Source organism: Vombatus ursinus, unplaced genomic scaffold (genome assembly GCF_900497805.2).
Source record: "Vombatus ursinus unplaced genomic scaffold, bare-nosed wombat genome assembly UNPS02014807.1, whole genome shotgun sequence".
Classification (NCBI taxonomy): Eukaryota; Metazoa; Chordata; class Mammalia; order Diprotodontia; family Vombatidae; genus Vombatus; species Vombatus ursinus.
In genome coordinates this window covers 59,994,249-60,019,086 of record NW_020954585.1, presented here as the reverse complement: position 1 = coordinate 60,019,086, position 24,838 = coordinate 59,994,249, and the positions used below count along the sequence as shown (strand labels likewise).

The 24,838-nt window shown below is 35.8% G+C and overlaps 1 protein-coding gene across 3 annotated transcripts in view; it reads right to left on the bottom strand.

Moving 5' to 3' along the window:
• The window catches only part of LOC114052371 (ubiquitin carboxyl-terminal hydrolase 42-like), a 58,921-nt gene that overhangs the window by 31,511 nt on the left and 2,572 nt on the right, over window positions 1–24,838 (bottom strand). For 2 of the 3 annotated variants that reach the window (XM_027874941.1, XM_027874942.1), the window contains exons 2-8: window positions 15,978–16,227; window positions 12,056–12,256; window positions 9,510–9,620; window positions 6,707–6,809; window positions 4,493–4,560; window positions 4,290–4,360; window positions 1,839–1,921 (exon numbers count right to left, since the gene is read on the bottom strand). In XM_027874941.1, coding sequence (XP_027730742.1) covers window positions 1,839–1,921; window positions 4,290–4,360; window positions 4,493–4,560; window positions 6,707–6,809; window positions 9,510–9,620; window positions 12,056–12,256; window positions 15,978–16,218 — 878 coding nt within the window. In that variant the 5' untranslated portion in view covers window positions 16,219–16,227. Of the gene's footprint in view, window positions 1–1,838; window positions 1,922–4,289; window positions 4,361–4,492; window positions 4,561–6,706; window positions 6,810–9,509; window positions 9,621–12,055; window positions 12,257–15,977; window positions 16,228–24,838 lie in introns of those variants that run through there. The other variant, XM_027874943.1, reaches the window with a different exon arrangement.

The following is a 24,838-nucleotide window of genomic DNA, read 5'->3' as shown; positions in this document are numbered from 1 at the left end:
GAAGAAATGAAGGCTAGATGTGAAATGGTCTTCTGAAATGTAAATAATATTCACTCGACTGCAGTTGGGAGGACAATGGATCTGAAAGCAAGAGGTCTGCCTGGGTTCAAATTCTAGCTCTGATTCTTATTTAGCTATGTGATCATGGTTAAGTCATTTAACCTCTGAGTCTCAGTTTCCTCAGCTGTAAAATGAGGATAATACTTGCACTATCAAGCTTATAGAACTATTCTCAATAAAAGGCTTTGTAAACCCTAAAACACTATATAAACTTGAGTTATAACTATCTTCAGCAATACTCAGTCTGTTATCATTTACATAAAAGTAACACAAACAGAAACAAGTACCCCAATTATGAGACTATTTCATTATTATCATTATAACCACAATATCCATTAAAGAAATCATTTTCTAAAATCATGAATGTAGCTCAACACTAGGAAAGAATTATTACAACATGAATGAAACACACACAAAAAAACATGCTGTTGGAATATTACTGGCTAACAAGTACAACAAAGGAATTTTATCTGGGGGCTACCTATAAGGATAGAATAATAGAAGGAAGTTCATGCATGAGATCTTGGCCAAATAATTCAGAACAGGCCAAAGCACAGGCTCTAAATGCTAGTGTAAAAGTACCCGCTGATCTTCAGAGTGTTATTAAAATTGCCCTGGGAAAATCTATATAATAGCCAAGAAAAGCAGTGCCAAAATTAGAAGAGAAAAGAGAACAGAGAACAAGACCTCTCTTCTAATGAAGGATGGAAGGGAAAACAAAAGATAGGGATGGAAATCAGACAAGTAACTGGTTAATCTAAAACAGGTTGACTATAGTCTTCCTTCTCTCTTCTAAATTAAACTCAATCAAATTAATAAGGTAAAGAAATAGTTTCGTTTATATAACTGGAAGTCTGAAAAAGAATTTTTAGGCTACAACATATTCTATGTCAAACAGTGGCACCTAGTGACAAAGTGCATATTACATGCCAGCTCCAAGACAGACAATAGCAAGAAGGGGATAGAGAGAAGAATATAGGTATTTAAAATGGGCTTTTGCAGCAATGAAAAGCAATGGGAATCACTGAAATATAGACTATCTCAATTAGCTGGCAATCCAATTGTATTTTGCAATCTGGGCAATATGCATTCTTGATTCACTTTGTTTTTCCCAGGTGGACTGATCTCTTTTGAGTAACTATGACCCTCACTGATTAGACCTAGAGTATTTCAGGCTCAATTCAGTCAGCACAGTATCATCAGTGAACAGGCAAATCTAAGAAACCTGGCCAACAATATGGAATCTTTCTATTTAGACTTTTACACTGGTGAACATCTTTCATGAGCACATATCTCACTATTTTATGTCTTGTTTGATATGAATGTTTAGTGGACTGTTTAAAGTTATCTCTGGTTGACCGATTACTGATAATTTATAACTTTAACAGGTACTGGAAACATCATTTGAGGAGAACTTTTAAGGCTTCATTTTGACCTATCAAGACAAATATTTTTTATAATAAGACAGATTAAACAATGGGATCTTATATTCTCTATCCCTGTCAGTTGTGTGGAAAGATGTGGTCCACTATAGAAAGTTTCTGGGAAAATATTTTTGCTCTTGGTTATATTTTCATCAAGGTAACTATCCAGAAATGACAATGATATAGAAACAAAAGGCATCAATAAAACTTACTGGAAAAAAAAAAAAGAAAGAAAAGACAGTAGGTATGTGGGTCAAGAATTGCTGCTATCTCCATGGTGCCCCTCCCCTGCTATCCCCTTTTTTTAAGTAGCTAATTTGGGAAACCAAAATGAGATGACAATGTTCATCTTACTTGCTACATTTATAGGAATTTTCTCCATCTAATTGCTCAGGCTTCACAAACTGTTCCAAGGCTTTGTTGACACTCTGGGCAGCCTAGAAGTCAGAAAAACAGTAGAGTATTTTATTTCAAACACCACTACAAAAACAATTATAATAGTACCATAAACACCCAACCATCACCGTAAGTCCTACTCTTGACACCTCGACCTAACATAAAAGTGATCTTGGGTTCTCAAAGACTATGCCAGGTCCTACCCAAGTAGTAAGGCTGCAAGTATAGCTCAGTGATGGACTATGTCTGTTTCCTGACAACTAGATTCGATAAGTGATGATGATAAGAAGGTCATCATCATGCCGGACACAGGTTAGTATGTTTTTCAGTCATAGTTACTCTTGAGAACATCTACTAAAATATAAAGGTGTGTTGAACTGTGCCAATAAAAGAATTATCCACAATGAAGAAATCACAAATCCTTGAAGTATTGCAATGCAAAAACTGAAAAACATGAAAACTTATGTAAACCACTTGCCATCCACAAAAGAATCTTTTATACTAAAAAAGACTAGTACTGAATTTTACCACAGATCGTAAATTTTTCATTTCTGTATACTACTCATTATTTTATTCACTTTTTAAAATTAGAGACTGCATAAAGTCTGAGTATTTTTCCCCCTAAAAGTGTAATAATTAAATTTGGAGTTTAGGACACTGACAAGCATATTTTAGACTCTGGTAGAATACAATTGCTTTGATGGTGGAAACTTCTATATATCCAGCACCTTGAACATAGTAGGCATTTAATAAATGTTTGCTGAATTAAATTGACTCTTTCCCAAATAAGGCTAATGCAAGCACACAAGGAGGAAGAATTCTGGCTTTAATAGATCTCACAATACCTTTTGGAAAATCAGGTATCGAATCAGGCAAAGTATAACAGGACTTATGCCAAAACAACTTGAGTCTAAGTAAACTATATCAACTGAGGCCATGGACTAAACTTATGACTATGTCTTGTAGCTCAATTTAAGAAATATTTATTGAATGTCTATTATATGCTAAGCATTGTACTCAGAGATACAGAGGGTATAAAAGCTAAAAAAGACCCACTCTACCCTCAAAGAGTTTATAATCTAGTTAAAAGGATATTTTTTTAAAAAAAACATAAATAAGATAAATGCCATTAAAGTAAAAAGATCTATGGCAGTTCAGAGGAGGGAGAAATTGTATACAGTTGCAAGAATACAGGGAAAAGAAATTGGTAAAGTGTTTGAAAGGAAGGTAAAACTATGCCTTTTTAGGATTGGCATGATTGCAAAAAGAATTGGGCAAGGGACAGGAGGAACCTTTTATTTGAGGAAAGAAAAGATTCAAAACAAAATGGTACATTTAGGAAACGATGAAAAGTCCAATTTGGCTGGACATAACAGAAGAACACTAGAGAATATACAAAAAGATACACTGGGGCCATAAAGTGGAAGATCCTGAATGCTGAACTGAGTATTAACTTCACTTGGTAAACAATGGGGAGCCACTGATTATTTTGGAGAAATAGTAACATCACCAGGACTGATAATAACCTTACTTGGTAGACAAGGGGGAGCCATTGATTGACTGGGGTGAGATTAACACTACCAGAGATATGCTTTAAGGAAAACTAATCTGCAGCATGGTGTAAAATGGATAAGGAAATAAAGTAGAACCAGGTTTTTGTCTTTTATATGACAAACACAGCTGAGAATCTTATGAAGAGATCTGCACTGAATCATTTGGAAATGCATAAAGCTTTCCTAAACAATACTCAACCTTTCATTTCAGTAGTTTTAGTGGTTTCTGTAGAGCCCATAGGTTGGATTATAGTTCTTACTCTGTCTGAGTGAGTACAACACTATTCCCAGGAGTAGTCATATAATTTTGGACACCAGAGAATATCAGGCAAAAATAGGCAATAATCTATGGGGAATTGAGGAGTAAATGGTATTTATCTAAGTAGTCAAGCATAAAAAGAGGGGATTCTCTTACAAACAGAATCAATAAAGGACATAACTAATGCCATGTGGAAAGGAGTTTTCAACCTAGCACTGGCATGATTCTCTGCTCTTTTGTGGCTCCTGGAGATAGCAACTAATATGGGAGATTTCCAATGATACACTATTGCATACAAGTAGAAGGCAGAGGAAAGATTTTAGTTATTATAATCAATGAAATGTGATTTTTATTTCTCATTAGGTTATATCTCATTGTGCTATCCTGCACTGGAAGACAGTAATGTTAAAGAAATAGCAAATGTGTGTATAGGTTTTCTAATTTTCTGCCCAACTTACTACATTAAGTCTGAGCATCTTAGATTCATAACTTATATGCAACCCTACATAAAGCAGCTGGCTATACTGCATGGAGAGTCACAATGGACATTTACTAAGTTTCTTTATCCTTGGCTACTATAACAAATACATAATTTACCTTTATTTCCAGTGGAATATCAAGGTATGGATCGAAGGTATCAGAAACTCCTTTGCAGTTCATACACTTTACTAAAATCAAAATGAAAAAGTTTAGCAAAATACAATCATTACGGCAAAACCAACTATTAAGATGGCTGAACACAAATGCAATATCATAATCAAACATTAAATTTTAAATCCACGAAATATATTAGAATATACCTCGAGATCTCAAGTAGCCTCCAAATATTTGACAAACAAGTGTGGTAGCCTGGGAGTGCCGGTCCAATCTGAAAATAAATTAGGTACACTGAATTTTTTTAATAACTAGATCACTTTAGATAAGAAGAGTTTTGCTAGGTCTAAGAAAGTCATATCTATACATGCCTAGGAACATCTATCTAAATCAAAGGACAAGTTTAAATACTACAGGAATTCAGAAACCATAGATCACATGGATATCAGTCATAAACACAGATGCTCTGAACAATGAAAAATATTTGTACAGCTATACTATCAATAAAATTAATGGAAATACCTTTAACTTTCAAAGCACCTTTGCAAATATCATCTCATCTGAGAGGTACAACAACCATATGAAACAGAGCAATTGTGTTATCCTCACTGTACAGATTAAACAAACTGAGATTCAAGTTGACCCTTCACAGGACTAGGAACATAAATCAGGCCTTTTAACTGTCCAGTACTCTTTCCCTTCTACCACATTGCTGTTCTCGTGAATGAAAATGTTCAGAACCTAAATGCCTTTCCCATTACACATTACTTCTAGTATCTGATTCTCAATCTTGACTCACCAACTTTCACTCTATCCCAGTCTCTTCTGTGACTCAGTCATGTTCAAATAGCAAGACTACTGAAATCTCTCTTTTATACATGAATCTCTAAGTGGTACAGTAGATAGAGCACCAGGCCTGCAGTTAGGAAGACTCATCTTTGTAAGTTCAAATCTGTCCTCAGACACTAGCTGTGTGACCCTAGGCAAATCACTTAACTCTGGCTTGCCTCAGTTCCTCATCTGTAAAATGAAAGCTGGAGATGGAAATGGCAAACCACTCCAATATATTTGCCAAGAAAACCCCAAATGGGGTCACGAAGAGACAGACCACTGAAAAACAACTGAACAACAACTCATTACCTTTCTCGTGTTTGGGTTACTGAAGTTTGTACTGTTTAATACAAATAGGAAGTGTTTTCATCTTGTCTTGAATGGAAAAGACTACTTGGAAATCAGGTATGTACTACAATTCTATGTAAAATTCAGGGTTGTAACTTTCATTTATAATTTATTTCATTTCATTTTCATTTATAAAGGCACTGATCTAAAGCTCAGGGTACATAAGAAGATAGATGTCCTACATGCTATTTTAGCAGTGAAGTCAAAGTGCTTACAATTTTGCCAGGGAGACAAAACATAAAACATGTAAATGCTAAATTCTGTGATACTGACTATTAAGTAGGATAAAATACTCAAAGATGGGAGAGATCAGGGTAGGCTGAAGCAGATTTAAGAAAAAAGTAGTATCTTAGTTGGGCCTTAAACGATCAAGAATATGACAGAGGTGGGAATAGAGGACATTTCAGTTAGAGGAATGAGCAAAGGCCCAGAAGCCCAAAGCACATGGCATAAAGAATAGTAAGACTTTGGGAAATAGAAGAAAAAAGAGGAAGGGTGGGGCTTATGGAAAGACTTGAAAGACAAAGGACTTTGACCTTTGCCTGCAGTAGGAAGACACAGGAGGTTCCTGAACAAGGAGTAACATGATAAATAAGATTAACCTGATGGAATTATACATTATGGATTAGAAAAGAGAGAGACTGAAGGTATGGACACCAGTTAGAAAGTCATCAAAGTAACACAGGTGAGAAGTGATATAAGAACCCAGACTTGGGCTGTGGCAGTGAATATGGAAAGAAAAGGGTGAATTACAAATATTATTTCAAAGGAAGAAATGACAAGAATCGGTCAAGACAGGCATGACAGATTGGATATAAGGGACAAAGGGAAAGCAAGATAACACGGAGGTTTCTTTCTAGCCTTGGGAGACTGGAAGAACAGCAAAAATGACTAAAAAGGAGAACCAGTTCCATTTCCAAAATTTTAAATTTGAAGTAATAATGAGACAGTCAATAAAAGCACTACAGAAATCCATTAACTCTGATTTCTGGTTATATAGAACAATATTAAATAATAGCAAGGAAAAGCATGTATATTTGGGGACTGATAATTGAGGGCCTATTCTTTTCCTTAAACATTTTGAAGTTTGAAGGTAATCTCATCAATCAGCATAGATGCTTAAAAAAAAATATTGCTGAAAGGTAAAGCAAACTATTTGCTTTTCAACAAAAACTGGCAAAAAAGTTTAATTACACAGAGGTACAAGTAAAAGAAAATATTGTTACAGTATTTGCACTTACTTAGTGCTGCCATTCAGGCATGCTTTCTGCATTGCATCAACAGTGTATCGAAGAAATTCATGGGCATCTTCCTGGTTTCCAAAACGGAAGTGTTTAGCTATACCTATGGAATCAAAATAAAGAAAAAATTTTTCTAATCACATATTATTTTGTCAAAGATCCTGTGAGAATGCTTTGATTTAATAACATGTGCATAATTCTTTCATGAAGTAACTCTAATAACAAAATCAATGAGCATTTATTAAGCAACTGCTATGTGTCAGGTCTAAGGATATGAAGAAAAAATTTAAAAAATAATCATGGATTTAACATTCTATTAGGAGAAACATGTACATTTAAGTAAATATAAATATAAAAATTAAATATGTAAATTAAATACAGGGTAATATGGGGAAGGGGAGGTAGGCAGTAAGAAGCTAGGAGGATTAAGAAAGGCCTCTTATAAGGAGGGAGCACTTGAGCTGAGCTTCAAACAAAGCTAGGGATTTCTAAGAGGTGAGAAGGGAGTACACTCCAGGTATGGGAGAAAGCTTGTGCAAAAACACAGAGATGGGAGATTAGAATGCTGTTTATAAGTCATCCAGTTTGGCTGGAACATTGAATATGTGAAGAGAATAATATATAATAAACCAGGAAAAATAGGCTGAAGCCAGATTGGAAAGGCCTTAAAATGCCAGAGGAATCTGTGTTTTATACTAGAAGTAAAAAGGAACTAGTGGAACTTCATGAGTAGTAGAGTAACATGGCCATACTTGTACCTTAAGTGTAGTACTTTGGCAGCTATGTGGAGGATGGGTTGGAAAAGAGAGAAACCTGAGATAGGGACACTAATGAAACAGGAAGCTATCTCAACAGCATATAGGTTATATGGAAATATATATAGGAAATAGGTTATATGGACCTAAACTATGATGATACTCGTATGAGTAGAGAGATGGGGTTGTATTATGCCAGATGTGTTGTGAAAACAGAAAAGACAAGACTTAAAAACTGACTGGATACAGGAGGTGAGGGAGAATGAAGGAAAAATGATCATTCTGATTTACTGAAAGTTTAGTGGTGCTCTTGAAGAAAACAGAGAAGTGAGGGAGGAGGAGAAGTTGGGAAATAAAGACAATGAGTTGTTTTGGAGAAGTTGAGTATTCAATGTGTAAGGGACATCCAACCCCAACAGGCCATTAGTGATGAGGACCTGGTATTCAGAAGAAAGACTAGGAATATGTGTGTGTGTATACATACACACATACATATATAATATAAATATTATATACACACATAATGTATATATAAATAATCTGGGAGTTATTTGCAGAAAGATGACAAGTGAGCCCAAAGGAGTTGGTGAGATCACTGAGAAAGAGTGAAAAGAAAAGATAAAAGGGCCTAGGACAGAGACTTGTGGTATATTCATAGGTAGGGAGCAGTTCAAGGATGAGGACCCAGCAAAAAGGACTGAGAAGGAACAGTCAGATATAGGTAGGAGGAGAGAAGGAAGTGTCACAAAAAATCCAGAGAGAGAAAGAGAAAGAAAGAGTAGTCAAAAGGGTCAAATGCTACAGAGAGTTCAAAAAGGATGAGGACTGAGAAAAGGTCACTGATTTAGCTGTTAAAAGCCCACTGATGAGGCTGGAAGCCAGACTGAAAGGGCATGATGAGTTAGAGGATAGGAACAGACTGCAGGTTGAATAATGATATTAAGGATGATAGCTTGAAGGAATGGTAGTCAATTGAAGGGATTTTTTTTTAGGAACGAAGGAGATCTGGGCATGTTTTTAAAGCAGTTAGGCAGGTGTTCAGGTATTTGAGGTAGCACCAACATACATAGTGAAGTCTCCTAGTAAAAGGGCAGGGATTCGAGTGTAGAGAAGACTGTGAAGCAGGCACTGGACTCCTTGGCTGGAAAGGAGATAGGAAATAAAGAGAGAATAAAGATCAGAGCAAAGGTATGGCTGTAGGGGCAATTTGCTAGAAAAGCTGGGAGGGCCTAAGATCAAGTGTGGTAGAGGAGAAGGTAGACTTAGCAAGTAGTGCTACCTCTTCTTCATTGACTGGAATGAAGAAGAGAATGAGAATTATGTTAAGGATTTTTTAGATATAGACTAGGAGAAATAAGGGATCTCATTGTGACTTGACTCTGTTTTCTTAGTAAAATAGGAGGCCAGGTCTTAGACTGAGAGGAAGAGGGGCAAGGGAGGTATATGATATCTGAAGTGAAAAGAGAAGTCATAGAAGATCTTTTTTGAGGAAAGAGACAGAGTGACTTAGGGAAGACTAAGTGCCGTGCAGCAGGGATGGCCAGACCGAGATTAGATAACAAGCTTGTAGTAGAACCATTCAGTATGACTGTCTGACTTCCTCTGGCACTGTTGAGTAGCACAAGAACTGAAAGCAAAGAGGCAGGTAGTGATAATAGAACAAAGTGGCAAGGAATTGAGAGAGTGTGAAGTTGAACTGGTAATTCCAGGGTCGAGTGAAAAAGTATAGCCAAAACAAGGATGTTAGCTTAGAAAAACACAGAGTAGATCTACTAGAAGTCATGATGAAAACAAAGAGTAGGTTTGGGAGGAATGAGGTACAAGGAGAGATGAAGTATAAAAAGAAGTTATGATCAGAAAGAAGAATTTCATCACACTTCATTTATAAAAGTAGGACATTTGTGGATGATGGTTTGAGATTCACAGTGGAACTATCCTTATGTGTGGGGGTAAGGTGGAGCTCACAAACTACTGTGAAGATAAATAAGATCAACTAGCCAATAAATACCAAAATAACATTTTATGAATAGGTGTCCCAGGCAACTTACGTCGAAGATCATTGATGACTGGCATTGGTTTGATGACATTACCAGGATTATTGAGTGCTTGGGTGATATGAGCCTGCATGGTACACATCATACAGAATCCTTGCTCATGGCCTGAAAGATCATGAAAGATACATTGAAGTTAGCAAAATTATGATAAATACTATGAATGACAAAAAAAAAATCTAAAAACTTTTCCCCATACTACAATTTATCCTAAATATTAAGAGAATATTTTCTGCTCTTTTAGAGAGAAATAACAGCAGGAAATCTCCTATGTGGCCAAAGGAGAAAGCTATAAGACATAGTGATAGGAATATGATTAGTTTCATTTTGGATAAAGGTAGATATTTAATTTAACTGTAATTCCTCCTGAGGCAATGCATTATTGTGTAGAAAGAGTACTGGATTTGGAGTTATAGGATTTGGGTTTAAATTCTTAGAAAAGTCACTTTCCCATGGGGAGGCAGTGAGTGTGGTATAAAGGATAAAATATTAGACTTGTAGACCTAGATTCAAATCTCACCTCAGACATTTATGATCTGTGACCATGGGCAAGTTACTTAACACTCTGGACTTCAGTTTTTTCAGCTGTAAAATTAGGAAGGTGGACTAAATATTTCTGAAGGTTCTTTCCAGCTCTAAATCTATGATCCATGGCTTAAATTCTGTGAGTTCAGGTTTCTCATCTACAGTAGCCAACATTTAAAATGAAGGCTCTGCATTAGATGATCTCTAAGGCACCTTTCCTTCTAGTTCTTACTATCTATAATCCTGTCATTCCTATTGGACAGGTTCTACTGCAAAGTTTCCATTCATATGCTGCTTTCAATAAGAACAGAAGTAGCCATGAAAATATCAATGAAGAATTATCACCTGCAGTAGAGAGAGTATAAAGGCTAAAGAGAGACCTGCCAGTACCTTAATACCCCTTGGTTAACAACAAAAGGAATATGTATTGGGAAAAAATCATTATCAAAAGAAAGTTCTACTCTAGAGAAATGATATCATGATAGAATTTGGTTTTTTATTAACCATGGTAGTAAAATAGAAAAATGTTAACTAGGGGCATAAAAGGGATGGGCTGATCATGTCACGAAGGAAGACCAACAGAGAGTCTGAATACTCCATGAGTATTCTCAAAGTGTCAAGAGGATGAGAGGAAAGATCCTAATACACTAGATGGATTTCTTGTTTTAGATTTATGGGCATATAAACAAGAGTCACACAGAATGGGCAGGCACAGATGGCCTGTGATCCACACTGTTGCATGGAATATTTACATGGATGGGATCATAGATCATTAACACATAGTTAATGTCAAACAATAAAAACTTGAGAATGAGTTTGTGCCACATGTTACATAAATTTATAGGGATCAAGAACTTTATTGAAAGTAGGTTTAACAGACAGAATGACAAAACAAGAATATGTTCAAAATTGAGTAATAAGTTCTGTATCTATTATTCTGCCACTGAATATCTATTAATACCACCAGGAAAATATAGTCCAAGAGAATACAGGTTTGTTTCCATATATATTAATACTGGTTTAAGACATCGCACAAACTATTCTTCTTGATCTCTAGACTACAGGTTTACATGATCTTTCCTCTCATCCTCTTGACACTTTGAGAAGGTAGAGAAGGGTGAAGGTAAACAGAGGGAGAAGGGAGAAAGAAGCGGTGCAGGGGGAGAGAGACAGAGACAGAGAAGGAGACAGAGAGACAGAGAAAGAAAGAGAGGCAGAGAAGAGAGAAGGAAGGTAGAGAGAGAGAAGGGATAATGGAGAGAGAGAGAAGGGATAAGGAAAAGAGAGAAGGGGAAAAGGGGGAGGAAGAGGTACAAAGTAGAAAGAGAAAGCAAAAGGTAAAGAGAGAGAAGGCACAAGGTAGAGAGAAGGGGAAAGGCGAATTATTCTTCTCCCAACAAAAGAACTGAAGGGAAGATTTCTCTCCTCCACTTTTCACCCTCTTTTAATATGGCTGAGTAGAAGACAGGTTACTCCTTGGTACAGCAACAAGAGCACTGGCTCTGGAGTCAGACAATGTGAGTTCAAATCCTGCTTCTGATATTTACTACTGTGTGACCTTGGACATGTTACCCTTCCCTATGCCTTAGCTTCTTCATTTATAAAATAAGGCGGTTGGCCTAGATGGCCTCTGAGATCAGTTCTAAAGCTATGATCCCATGATTTTTGTCCCGTGTTGTTTGTGTTATACATTGTTATTTGTTGGCAAGATAAAAAATGCCAACTTGAGAAATGCCAAATGATCATTAGACATATTATTTTCAAATACACTTCAGTTTGAACTAGATGCAAAATGATTTTTGAGCTGTTGGATTTCAAATGTTGTACACTAAAAGCCCTCCCCTTTCCATTCCAGGCTCATACAAGAATCCAAATCAAACTCTAGTATTTCTTTTGGTGTTATTGTTCACATAGTAAGGGTTTAACAAATTCTTGTTGACTGTTCATTCTGACTTTCATGAAGAAATAAAAGTACATACAAAAATAATACGAATATGTATCACCAAAGAAAAACTTACATATTTTGGAGTGTTCATGAGATAACATATAATTGGCAAGAGGTGGCGTATATGTTAAACACTGCAATGCAGCATTGACAAAACACGTATTGCCCAGATTTTGGAGCCCAGCTCCGACTCTATGAGATTGTTGCCACTTTAGGCAAATTTTTTCAGCTGGAAAAAGGACCTTCTGTGGAGGTGCAATGCCATCACCTGTAGCTGTTAAAAAACAAAATACATGACATTTCAAAATGTCACCTTTGAAAAAAGGTTTTGACTGTTTAAAAAAATAGATTTTATTAATTATACTACTCTATAATACACTAACTGTTAATCATCTATGAGTTAAGTTCTCAGAATAACCCATGCTTTGTAGACATTTTTGAAACTATGGAAAGATTTGTACATTTCTGGGGGTCAAGTATTAATGGAACAATAATTGTTAGAAAGTACAGAGGGAGTGAAAGACCTGTGCCATTTCCCATATTTAAATAAGTATCATCAAAGCCCTTACATTAATATGTTTCACCAAAACTACTCAGGTTCCAATCCAAAACTCTTAATATTAATAACTATTTAAATGTAACAATAATAAATTTACAGTAGTGGTAAACCAGGACATCAGGCTCATTCTATAGTTGAATTCCATAGGCTAATGTGGAAGACTACTGGTACTTAAAAAAAATTTTTTAAAGCACCTGGGATATGAGAGCTATAAATGCTACCTTAAGAACTTTTAATCAGTATTTTACCTAGTACCTTCTCCATCTTAGCATCTTAGACAGCCTTAAGTCTCTAAGTCCTCTGAATATTTTTATATATTTATTAAAGTTTGAAAGTTTTTTTAAAGGTTTTGTTTTATTTTTGATAGGCAACACAGTATAGTAGATATCTAGCCTTGAAGCCAGGAAGACATAGGTTCAAATCTAGCCTCTAACACAAACTGGCTGTAAGACCCTAGACAAGTTACCTCCAGGTGCTCTTGGCAACTCTCAAAGAATGCCGACCTGCACTGGCAGAGGAAGTTTCCTCACCTTGGAGTTCCCTATGCCACTGCAGTAACAGGCCAAGTCCCTATTCTTATCCTTGCTGTTTTGTTTTGTTTTGTTTTAAATGTGAAACTGATTAAAATCAGGTAACATATTCTGAGTAAAGGAAGGTTCCATCCCACAGAAAGGCAACAGTGTTGGATAAAAGGAATTACTTTTAGGTTGAGTAGGTGGCACAGTAGATGGAGACCTGGGCCCAGAGTCAGAAAGATCCAAGTTAAAATCTGGCATTGGACACTTACTAGCTGTATGACCCTGGGCAAATCACTTAACCACTGCCTCAGTTTCTTCAACTGTAAAATAGGGGTAATAAAAGCACCCACCTTCTAGGATTGTTGTGAGGCTCAAATGAAATATTTGTAAAGTACTTAGCACAGTGCTTGGCATATAGTAAGTGCTTAATAAATGCATGTTTTCTACCTGCCTACCTGAAAGATCTTAAAAATTTTTTAAAGAAAAATTAGAAATAGACAATTATTTACACATCCTGTGGATTTCAGAAAGGGACTTGGTATCAGAATCTTTGGAACAGTAGGGTGTAAGCAATAGGGTCTTGGAAAAGCTGAATGATTACAGTGAGTGAATGGGGACAATGGATAAAATCACTAAACTGTGGAAGAGCAGGCATGATAAGAGATATTTAAGAGAATGGCCCCAACAGGTAGTAGCTTATAAAGAGGAAGAGGTTATATTTTGCCCATTATCACAGAAACCACAACTAGACAGCCTGGGTCTTTTGTTTTATTTTGTTGGGAGATGTTGTTTAGAAAGAGACAGAAGCAAACTACTGACAGGGCCATCTTAACTGGCTAGTTTCTTAAGACATTAATCAAAATAAACATATACTTGTTAGATTCATAAGGATTTCATGATATCTATCCTCACTTGGACTAAACAATGGAACGTAGACTGTCTATAAACAGGAAATGTATTAAATACAATGATCTCAATATTTGTTTTAAGTCTCTCTGGTTTATTATAGTCATTGATAATAAGACATAATTACTTCAGTTTCACAACTGTATTATATCTGAACCGTATCTCCAGAGTGTCTTATCAGGTGGTCCACCTTTAGTAAAAAGTTTTATGAAATGCCAGTCCTCAGGGAATTCCAGGACCATAATTAAAGCTAATAAATTATCTTTCATGGAAGAACTACAAACAGGACTCTGGTGTATTTTGTAATAATTTTCAGTATTTAAGAGAGTAATCCAAGTTGAGTAGCCTGTGCTTCAAGGATAAGGACCTAAAAATAATAATTAATACAGCAAGTATCTTGTTTATGCATTTATCAAATCTAAAAAATATAATATCTAACAGGGAAGCAGTGTGGCATAATGGATAAAGAATCAGCCTCAGACCCAGGAATACATGGATTTAAGTCTTGCCTGTGACACATACTAACTATGAGGTGCTTGGCACCTCACTTAACCTCTAGATTCTGCTGCTCTAGGCAGCTCTCTAACAGAGATTCTTAATCTGGAGTCTGTTAACTTTATTTTTAAATATTTTGATAACTATTTCAATATAATTGGTTCCTTTGTAAATTTATGCATTTTATTTTATTCATTTTAAAACATTATTCTGAGAAGAGGTCCATAGGTTTTACCATACTAAAAAAGAGGTGAGTGACACAAAAAAAGGTTTAGAAGTCCTGCTCTAATACTATAAACTGAAGAGAAAATGCCAACCTGCATTGGTAAAGGGATTCTCCTATACCAATGAAATCACATAAATAGTCCTTATCCCTAATAATGTATATGCCTGAACTAACTCTCCCATCCAGTGGCATTACACATGTTAATAAGCCACAATACATCTAACTTCCTTAAGAAAATTTATATTTGCCAATATACAGGTTATTTATATTACGGCAATAATTAATACTTATAATCCAAGCATAGGGGGAAGCCTTACTCAAATAAAGAACATGCCACAATAATTAATGATACACTAACTGTTCTTTTCCCCATGTCCTTTAATGAGTATTTGCAGATAAGTTCACTCTTGTGAGTGGCCAAAAAAGTCCTGGCCTGTCAGAGTTGACTCAGAGCCAAAGCTATTCACCTTTTTTCTATCACGGACCCCTTTAGTAGTCTGGTGAAACCTACAGGCCCCTTCTCAGAAGAGTGTTTTCAAATGCATAAATTAAAATACACAATATTATAATGAAATATGGTTATTAAATATTTTTTTTAAAGTTCAAGGATCACATGTTAAGAACTGCTGATGAAGTGCCATTAAAAACTAACCACAGTTCCAATATAAGTATGTTGAAAGTAATGCAAATAGTAAGTTATCTCCAAAAATCTTTCCAAGTAGAAATTATTGCCTTTCTCTTCATTTCAAAGGCATCTGAACAAACTTATCAAAACCTGCATTAGACTTATCTTCTAACAAGTTTGATGTTTTGTTTAGGCTGCTTTAGTTCAACTCAATTAACTTGACATTTTCATTGCTATCAAAGCATTTTAACTTCACACTAGGTTAAGTAGTTCTCCAAGACTTGGCCAAGACTCATCTGGCTACTGGAAGGCAGGTATGACAGAGGCAAAGAGACAGAAAGAGAAATTAACATATAGAGTTAGGAAAGCAACTACCAAGTTTGCTGAATGTGACAAGCATTACTTGTTTCATTAAAATTCTCACTAGGAGAAACTTTATCCTCCCGAGAATTAGGAATAAAACTACAAAAAGTCACATTAAAAACATTCTGTCAATATAGTCCAAAATATTCATTGCTCAACTGAGGTATACATACATCACAAAATAAGGAGACCTTTGGTGAATTTAAAACATAAAACACTATGCCACAAAACCAAAAGCAATATATCACATAGGACTTTTTTTTGGTGCATTTTTCTCTTCAAAGAAGTAAAATGAATACTCACATTGATCTTTCTGTGCTGATGGCTTTGGTTTGTCAGATATAGATGAATTGGAATAAATTGCAGCACCAGGTACTGGTCCTAAAGAAATTTTGTGTTTGGGGATGTCTGTCAAAGAAGATACAGCTCCCCAGCTTGCAGAGCCTGAGTCCATGTCTCCGAGTGAAGGTGCCACAGAGCTGCCAGGTTGATTCTGACAAGCTGATGGGTTGGAAGATTCAGATACTTTGTCAACTATAGTCATTGTTCACCTCTGGAAAAATACAAAGTTAGAAATGCTACTCGTAAGAAAGGGTGAAGAGTCATTTGTCCTATCGTTGAACTATTCTGGTTTTCTAAATTCTCCTATCCATTTGTACGTAAACATTTTCAAATTAATCATTAAAATTTCAAAGCATGTTAAATACTATTTCACAACTTTCCTTGCAACATCAGTTTTTTAAAAATGCCACTTGAGAACACACCAATTAAATTTTAAATATCCCTAAAATAATAGTGAAGTGTAATATTCCAAATTGGACTCCAGCATTTACTTACTCTACCTAGTCTACCCCCCTCCAAAAAAATAAGAATTTTACATTTAATAAGCATTTCGATTTTGCACTTCTTCCTCCAAAATGCAAGTGCGGCTTTCTTCAATACTTGAATGAATCTGTGAGTTCGACCTAATCTTTAATGTGTACACTCCCTCCAATAAGGGAGATGGCAACTTACCTAGCCTGTCATTCTGTGCAACTCTTGTCCAGGTCATCCCTTAATATTACCTGGGGAATAGTTCAGCACCCATGTCCAGATATTATGTCGTTCACTCTTACCACACAAGTAGCCCATCTATATTTTTCTATCACACATAGTTTTGGGCAATATATTTAATGTACAATTTATTGTTGGTAATATGCTATAGGACACTACATGTCTTTTTTCCATTGCCCAATATAATCCATAGATTATATGAAATCTTGATTTTTTGAATGACTGTAGTATTCCATGATTTGCAATCACTGAAACAATACTGGTGTTTAAAAGCCGTTTTTGTTTCAGGGAGAAGAGTGAGGTCATTGAAAGTACTAAGAGTTAGCCAAATGCAATCCTGCCTATTTTCTTCCTCCTATCTAATTCTAGACCAGATCATTGTCCATTTGCAGTGTCTGTCCCAGATATATGTGCTGATGAACCAACTCAATTGGCCATCTATCCAACTGCATTTCATAGTGTGGACATCAGGCATTCTTCATCTACTCTAGTTTTCCAGTGTCAATTCTTAGGCCAAACTCTTCTGAATGATTGTGAATCTAATTCAGAAGACTCTTAAGTGTTCTAGCACATCAATCAGCTCATCGTCATCTATAAACATGTGCACCATCTGTAGTAAATGCCTCTTACATTTGAACTCTCCTGGATATTCTCCATGAGAGCAATGATGAGTATGTCTCTTCTTGTTTTATGCCTTGCTTGCTATCAACAGTCAGGACTGACAGAACCAAATTGTCTCTGTCTTTGCATCTGTCAAGGAGTCTTGTATGATTGTACAAGAGTATGGGGGACATCTTTTTGGAAGAGAGCTCCTAAAACTACATTTTATTCTACCAAGGCAAGTGATTTTTTTTATAGTCAACAAACAATAAGCACAGTGGGATTTTATATTTTCTGTACCTTCTAGGCAACTGTGTGCCTATAAAGATGTGGTGTGCTGTAAGATATTATTGTGAAAACTTGCCTACTGCTTTCTTATACCTTCATCAAGACGAGCTCAATCTGTGTGATTATTCTCATACAGACTTTGTAGGATGAAAATGGAGGCAAATAGGTTAGTTGTTATCAATGTCCTATTGACTGTCTTTTCTCACTCTTACTCTTTTCCCCTTCAGGTATCCTGAGGCTTGATTCCTCAACATCCTCAAAATTGAGGATGTGTACACACACACAAAGTCCCCTCCATCAGGGACTTCTCAGCACATTTGATCGGCTCTAGCTAACCTTTCCATCTTTTTTATTTTTTGTGGCAAATTTTTTTTGGTCTCCTAAGAATATGGTTCATGGTTTTAATTTTTATCTCAATTAAAAGAGTATAAGTGTATAAGCACATTGAGATGACTTTACTTTTCACAAAAAAAAATCAAAACCAACTTTATGAATTGGCTCATGTAGAAGAAGAACCTTTGCATGTGACATTTGAGATGGAGTCTGAAGGAGAGCATGGTACAGGGAAAGTGTGCTGGATTTGAATCTCAATCAAATCTCTATCTCTGTAATTTATCAGTAGCATGACCTTGAACAAGTTCCTTAGCCTCCATGTACCTAACTTTCCTCATCTGTAAAGTATGGGGCTCAGACTAGATGGCTTCTCAGGTCCCTTCTAGTTCTTAGTCTATTATCCTACAAAATAGGGCAAAAGTATCAAAATAGAGTCAAACTGAAATATTTTGAGTATATTACTATTATAACTATTTTCCCTTGGAATCCTAGAATTTTAGAAATGAAGGAGTTTAAAAAATATTTCTAGTCCAATGCATTCCTTTCTACAAAGTTTCGTCAGTGAAACACTCAGTAACACGAAAGATTGTTCTAACAATTGGGAAAAACAAAGGGGATAAGCATTGTTCAGAAGACCAGAAAGACTGACTTGCCCATGGCCACATAGCTAGCTAGTTGGTGGCAGAGAGCAGAACTCAAGTTTCCCGATTCGACTATATCATACGGACTCTTGGAAAAAAAAAATCACTAATCATTTTCAGAAGTAATGCTAAAGCACTTTAATAAATGAAAGCTTTGCATTTCATAGAAGGAATCCCCTCACTCACCTAAATCTGACAACTTTATCTATCTGAATAACCAGAAAAATCTAAAAATTCAGAGCCCCACCCTAGGCTCTAAATAGTAAAAAAAAAAAAAAAAAAAAATTAATGGCACATATGCTAAAGTTTACACATTTCACTTATACCAGAGCCACATGCCCTCACTTAATAAGGTCTATCTTTTCTTAGTTTACAAATAATTTTAACAAATTTAGATAACCTAGTTTTCAAGTCTATTCTAAGTAGATTAAAAGCATCAAGGCAGCTGAGAGAGGAAAGCACACAACAACACAAGAAGCAAAAACTGGACAGACTGACAGCAAAAGGAGTAGAGAAAAAGAGTATAAAAAGCACATCCAAAAATTTAAACTGGAAACATGATTTTAGAAGTACTATTAGGAATCAATTCTCAAATTCTCTTTCAAAAGAGAATGGAAAAGATCACTACAGTATTTAAAAAAAAAGCATCAGAAAAGACAACTACCAACTCAACTGCTAGATTTCTCAAAACTCTCTTAAGTCTTTATGAGAAGGGCCTATGAATGCACAGAAAGCATTCTCAATGAAAACTTGAAAAAGGAACATGCAGATTTCTACAGGCTATTATTTTTTATACTGGACCTTTACATAATTGACTGAGAAAGCTGCAGAAAATAAAAAAATGTCAATGTTTATTTTTTTTTGAAAGAATTAACTCATTCAGGCAAAGTATAAACTTGAAGGCTCTCTTCAGACTTGACATCTCTTACCCATGTGTCCACATTATGTGAAACTCTAAGAGAAATACACCTAAAGGGATGTTCAAACAATCCCTAAAGGGATTGTTCAAAAATTCCCTGAGTTATTAACATCAAGTGAATATTGAACAGGGAAGTATTGCATCTTCAATGAAGATGTTCTTCAACACTATGGAAAATGTCCAAAATGAAAAAGAATTTCTTATTAATTAGGTTAACCAAATGTTCCTATTCACAGATGCAATCTGTATGAGGTCACAAAGCACTGCTTATAGCTTAAATTTCCTTGGTGAAATCTCTAGTAATGCAAAAGAGATTGGTTTAACCATTCACACTGGAAAAACAGTGAAAAGAAAAACATTCATTGTCCAGATCATGGACGTGCAACTAGACAATTAGCCTGTAACATTTTCACTATGCTGCAGTGTGAAGTTTCTGGGCTGGGTTGACCAGATGTGTATGGGGAAACAGCATGGAGACGGAGACCAGAAAACTCAATTCTGGTGCTGACTCTGCTTCCCAGGGACTTCAGGACCCTTCATTCTTAGGAATCTCCCACAGAATAACAGAGTAGACACACGTGGTAGTGGATATGGTAGTTTTATGTCCTCAGTATGGCCCTTGACCCGCTTACCTTCTCCTCTGTTATACACCTGAATGGTCTGTAGGCCTACAGGCAGCCTGTAGGCTGCACTGGACTATATGAAGGCAGCTTTCTCTTGCACAACTAGAGAGTCCTAAGACTCAGGAATGCCTTTATTTTGAATATGTAAAATATGTGCACAAGCATGAACAGTGCAAAAACATATTATTGGTGAAATCACTTGAATATCAAAGGTCTGGTCAGTATTTTCTTGAGAGTTCTGAAGAACCAGGGCTTACTCTCTGCCAACTTTTTGCTGCATCTGCTCTTATCTTCCCATTCTATTCAGTTTCTTTTCACTTAACTTAGTTCTAGTGCACTGCCTTGGGTTTCTTTTACCTACAGGGAAGTTGTGTAGAGTTGTCTCCTCCGACATTGGGGATAATACTGGCATTACCCAATGATAACTGAGCAACCAAAAGTAATTTCTACTCAAAGGCCTCTGAAGAATGGTCCTAGAACTGGATCACTAACCCACAGGCTTCTGCCTCTCTTTATATCATAACTTCTGATCTCATCAAGGTGGCTACTTCCTCCAGCAAAGCAGATTTATTCACTCCTCCCTTTGAAAAGGGGGCCATATCTAACTACTTCACTTTCTTTCAAATGGCAATTCCCAGCAATCTTCACTTCCCTGATTTTCCAGCCTACCTGTGACTTTACCTCACCAGATGGGACTAAGTTTTCCTGTCTCTTCCCTTGCCACCTACAGTGCTTCCCTCTCCCTTCCCCTTTTCCTTTTCTAAAATTAAAAAAAAAAAATTTGAACTTAACACTAACATTCAGACACAAAAAGAGGAATTTACGTGAAACTGTGAACTTTGGTTATATTCATTTTTTTCAATATTACATGTTAAATTTGAAAATTTAGGGAGGAAAAAAAGATAGCCTACACTAACAACCTTCAATGTGTGTGTCTTGAGTCAATGATACAGGTGAACAGTGATCTGGGCCTAGAATTGAAAAGAAAGATCAAGCTGGATCATATTTAGAAAACTGTCATGCTTTCAAGGATCACAAACTAATCAGCACTGCAAAATCCTAGGTTTTTAACATTAATACTATTCCTAGTAATGCCATATAGCTGGGAATAATATAATTTCATAATCTTGAAAAATTAAAATTACAAATAGCCTAAAAGGCAATAGAAAGATACACAGTAGGGATAAGCAGATTGTAGCATGTTACAAATGAGGAAATGCATTCAAGAGATGGTGTAAAAGACATTACTAGAAATATGTACTGGTGAGAAAGGATGCGGGTCATGTAGCAAAAATGAAAGACAATAGATGGACAACCCAAACACATAACTACCCCCGTGAAAATATTAAGGGTAATGTCTATAGTATATTAGGTTTAGGAATCATAATGGAATTCACAAGTATGTAGAGTCACAACCTTTCTAGGGGCAGCTAGGTGGAGCAGTGGATAGAACAATGCACCTAGACTTGGGTTCAAATCTGGCACTAAAGCCACTAAACCCTGTTTGCCTCAGTTTCATCCGTAAATGGAGCTGAAGAAGGAAATGGCAAACCATTCCATTATCTTTGCCAAGAAAATCCCAAATGGGGTCACGAAGGGTCAGACAAAACTGACACAACTGAATAGCAACAACAAAAAGGGAACTGCCCACACACAAGCGAAAACATGGATCTATCAAAATAAGAACTCAAAAATATAGCAGTTTAGGGCCATTCAGCAAAGGGTCAAACAGTACTTCATGGCTCAACAGCAGAACCAGAACTAGGAGTAGTAGGCAAAGTAGATAGCCTCCAAGGATGCAACACATAGGGAAGAGGGCTAAATGAGGGACACTTTTTAGTATTACTTTCTATAACTACACATTTCTATGTCAAAACCAAAAAGTCCACTTACCACGACATATAGGTATTTATTTTGTGATAAGTAAATTTACATGAGTTACAGTGAAGGTTCAAAGTCTCTGGTAACCAGTAACAGACAGGGATAAATTTTCCAAACTTTGTTTAAGGCATACAGATGCCTTTTTACTATTCTGCTGAAAACTCCTGAGAATATCAGTAGATAGAACACTGCACTGACTTATGGTTATAATGATCATAGGGACCTAGTCTGTGATTTCAACAATATAGAGAACCCCCAGTTAAAAAAAGTCCCTCTACCAATTCAGGGTAGTAAAGGGTTTCCTAGGGCACTGAGAAGTTGAGTGATTTTCCCAGGTTGTGCAGCCAATATATGCCAGAGGCAGGACTTAAACCAGGTTTTTCTGGAGCTAAGAGGAGCTCTCTATCCACTATATCACACTGTCTCTCATAGATGTGATCATAGTAGCATCACATAAATTTGAGTCTGGAAAAGTCCTTTAGAGAACATATAATCCAAACCCCTCATTTTACAGATAAAGAAACCAAGGCTCCAGGAACTTAAGTGATAACAGACTCATCCAGAAAATATTAAATTATTTTCATTATACTATGTCTTAAAAAAAAAAACCCAAGACATTACAACAAATATCTCTTGTAAAGGTCTGATATTCAAGACATAAAGGAGCAAGATTCATTCCCAATAGTTAAGTGGTCAAAAGATATGAATGAGCAATTTTCAAAAGAAGAAATTAAAACTACCAAAAACTGGATGAAATACTGTTCCAAATAATAAAAGAAGCACAAATTAAAATCACTCACCTCACACTCATCAGATTAACAAAGGCAATAAAAGATGGAAACAGTCAAATCTGGAGAAGCTATGGGTTGACAAGCTGTTGGTACTGTTGGTGGAACTGTGAATTGACTCTACCATTCCAGAAAATAATTTGGAACTATATTAGAAAAGGGAGTTAGTTCCTTACACCAATGACATCACAGGTCCAATCCCAAAGAACAGTCATTAGAAAAGTCACTAAATCCTTTCACCTCTTAATCCCATTAGCAGGCACATATCCCAAGAAGGTCAAAGACAGAGGAAATCCAGCCTGAAACAAGCACTAACTGTGTGACCTTGGACAAGTCACTTAACCTGTTTGCCTCAGTTTCTTCATCTGTAAAATGAAGACAATAATAGCTCCTACCTCCCAGGGCTGTTATGAGGATCAAATTCAATATATGTAAAGCACTTAGCTCAGAACCTGGCACACAGTAGGAGTTATATAAATGTTAGCTATTAGCATTGCTATATAGGCAAAATTTTATAGCAGTACTTTTACATGGTAGTAAAGGGCTGGAAACAAAGAGAGTATCCATCAACTGGGGAATGGCGGAACAAATTGTGGCATATGAACATAAGGGAATATTATATTTCATTGTATGAAATAAGAATTCTGAGAAACTTGAGAAGACCACCTTGAAAAACATTAGAACTCTGATCAATAAAATGACCAATCTTGACTACAGAGGCCCAGTAGCTAAACACAGTTCCTTGCCTGAAAGTTGGTAGTTTTTAGGTACATAATGAAACATACTGTCAGAATGGTCAATGTGTTGGTTTATTTTGCTTAATTATACTTCTCATTTGTAGAGAAAGGTTCTATTGGGGTGGTAATAGGTTATTAGAAGTAGCAGAGATGTTAAATAAAATTAATAAAACATTTTTAAGCAAAGAAGAATATATATACATATATTCATAGACACATTATAAAAATTACTTTTGTTTTTAATTTTTTTTTAAGTTTTGTTACACAACAGGGCAAAACACTAACTATTAGGAAAACTTACTTGTCTAGAACTAGATCACTAATTCCCAAAGGGCCCCAGATACTGATTTTTACTGTATTTAACTGAAATTAAAGAGAAACAATCATCAAAGTATACACATGATTTTTAAAAAAACATCTAAGTGCTTCTATGGAATCTTGTTGTTGGGGGGGGAAGAAAAGTAGGCATTAGTTAGCTTAACTCGTTGATTAGAAACAATGAATTGAGATTTAAAACTCATTCACTTCTCATAACCAATAAATTGCCAAGACGTATTGATTCTATCCCCAAAATTTCTCTCACGTGCTTCCCCCCATCTACTGTAACTCCAATTATCCTTGTTCAAGCTCTCATTTTGATCTCACTGGAGCTATTTTAATAGCCATCTAAATTGTAGCTCCTTGCCTCCAGAACTTTACTCACTCACTGCCTGAGTAATGTTACTCCTCTGCTCAAAAACCTCACCAAGCTCCCTATGCATCATCCTCCACAACTTGGGTCCCACCTTGAAAAAGAGTGTGGGTAATAACATTTGCTTGAAAAGTCCCTTTCCTCACTAAAAAAGAAAGAAAGAAAAGAAAAGCATCTAGGAGCTAGATAGATGCACTTCACTTCAGGTAAAGGAAAAAGTACAATAATAATAATAAAAAGATGTCTGGCTTTACTTAAAAAAAACAAAAAACAAAATAGTTGTAAGAACTTTTTAATTTTTCCTAAATAAATTTCCGGTTATAAGTAAAACATTAACAAATAAATGATCAAAAGAATCCACTTTACTTGGTCTAATGAGTAAAGAAAATATTACTCAGTTGACAGTATCCTCATCAATTCCATATTTGGGGAGAAAACAAACCTAATTAATATGAATTCTTTTCTTTTTCTTCTATATACATATTTTCAGCCAATAATTTCTTTTATTCTTAAAACTGTTACAGTAAACTAGATCTACTTGACATACTTTCAATAATTTCTTTTATTCTTAAAACTGTTAAAGTAAACTAGATCTACTTGACATACTTTC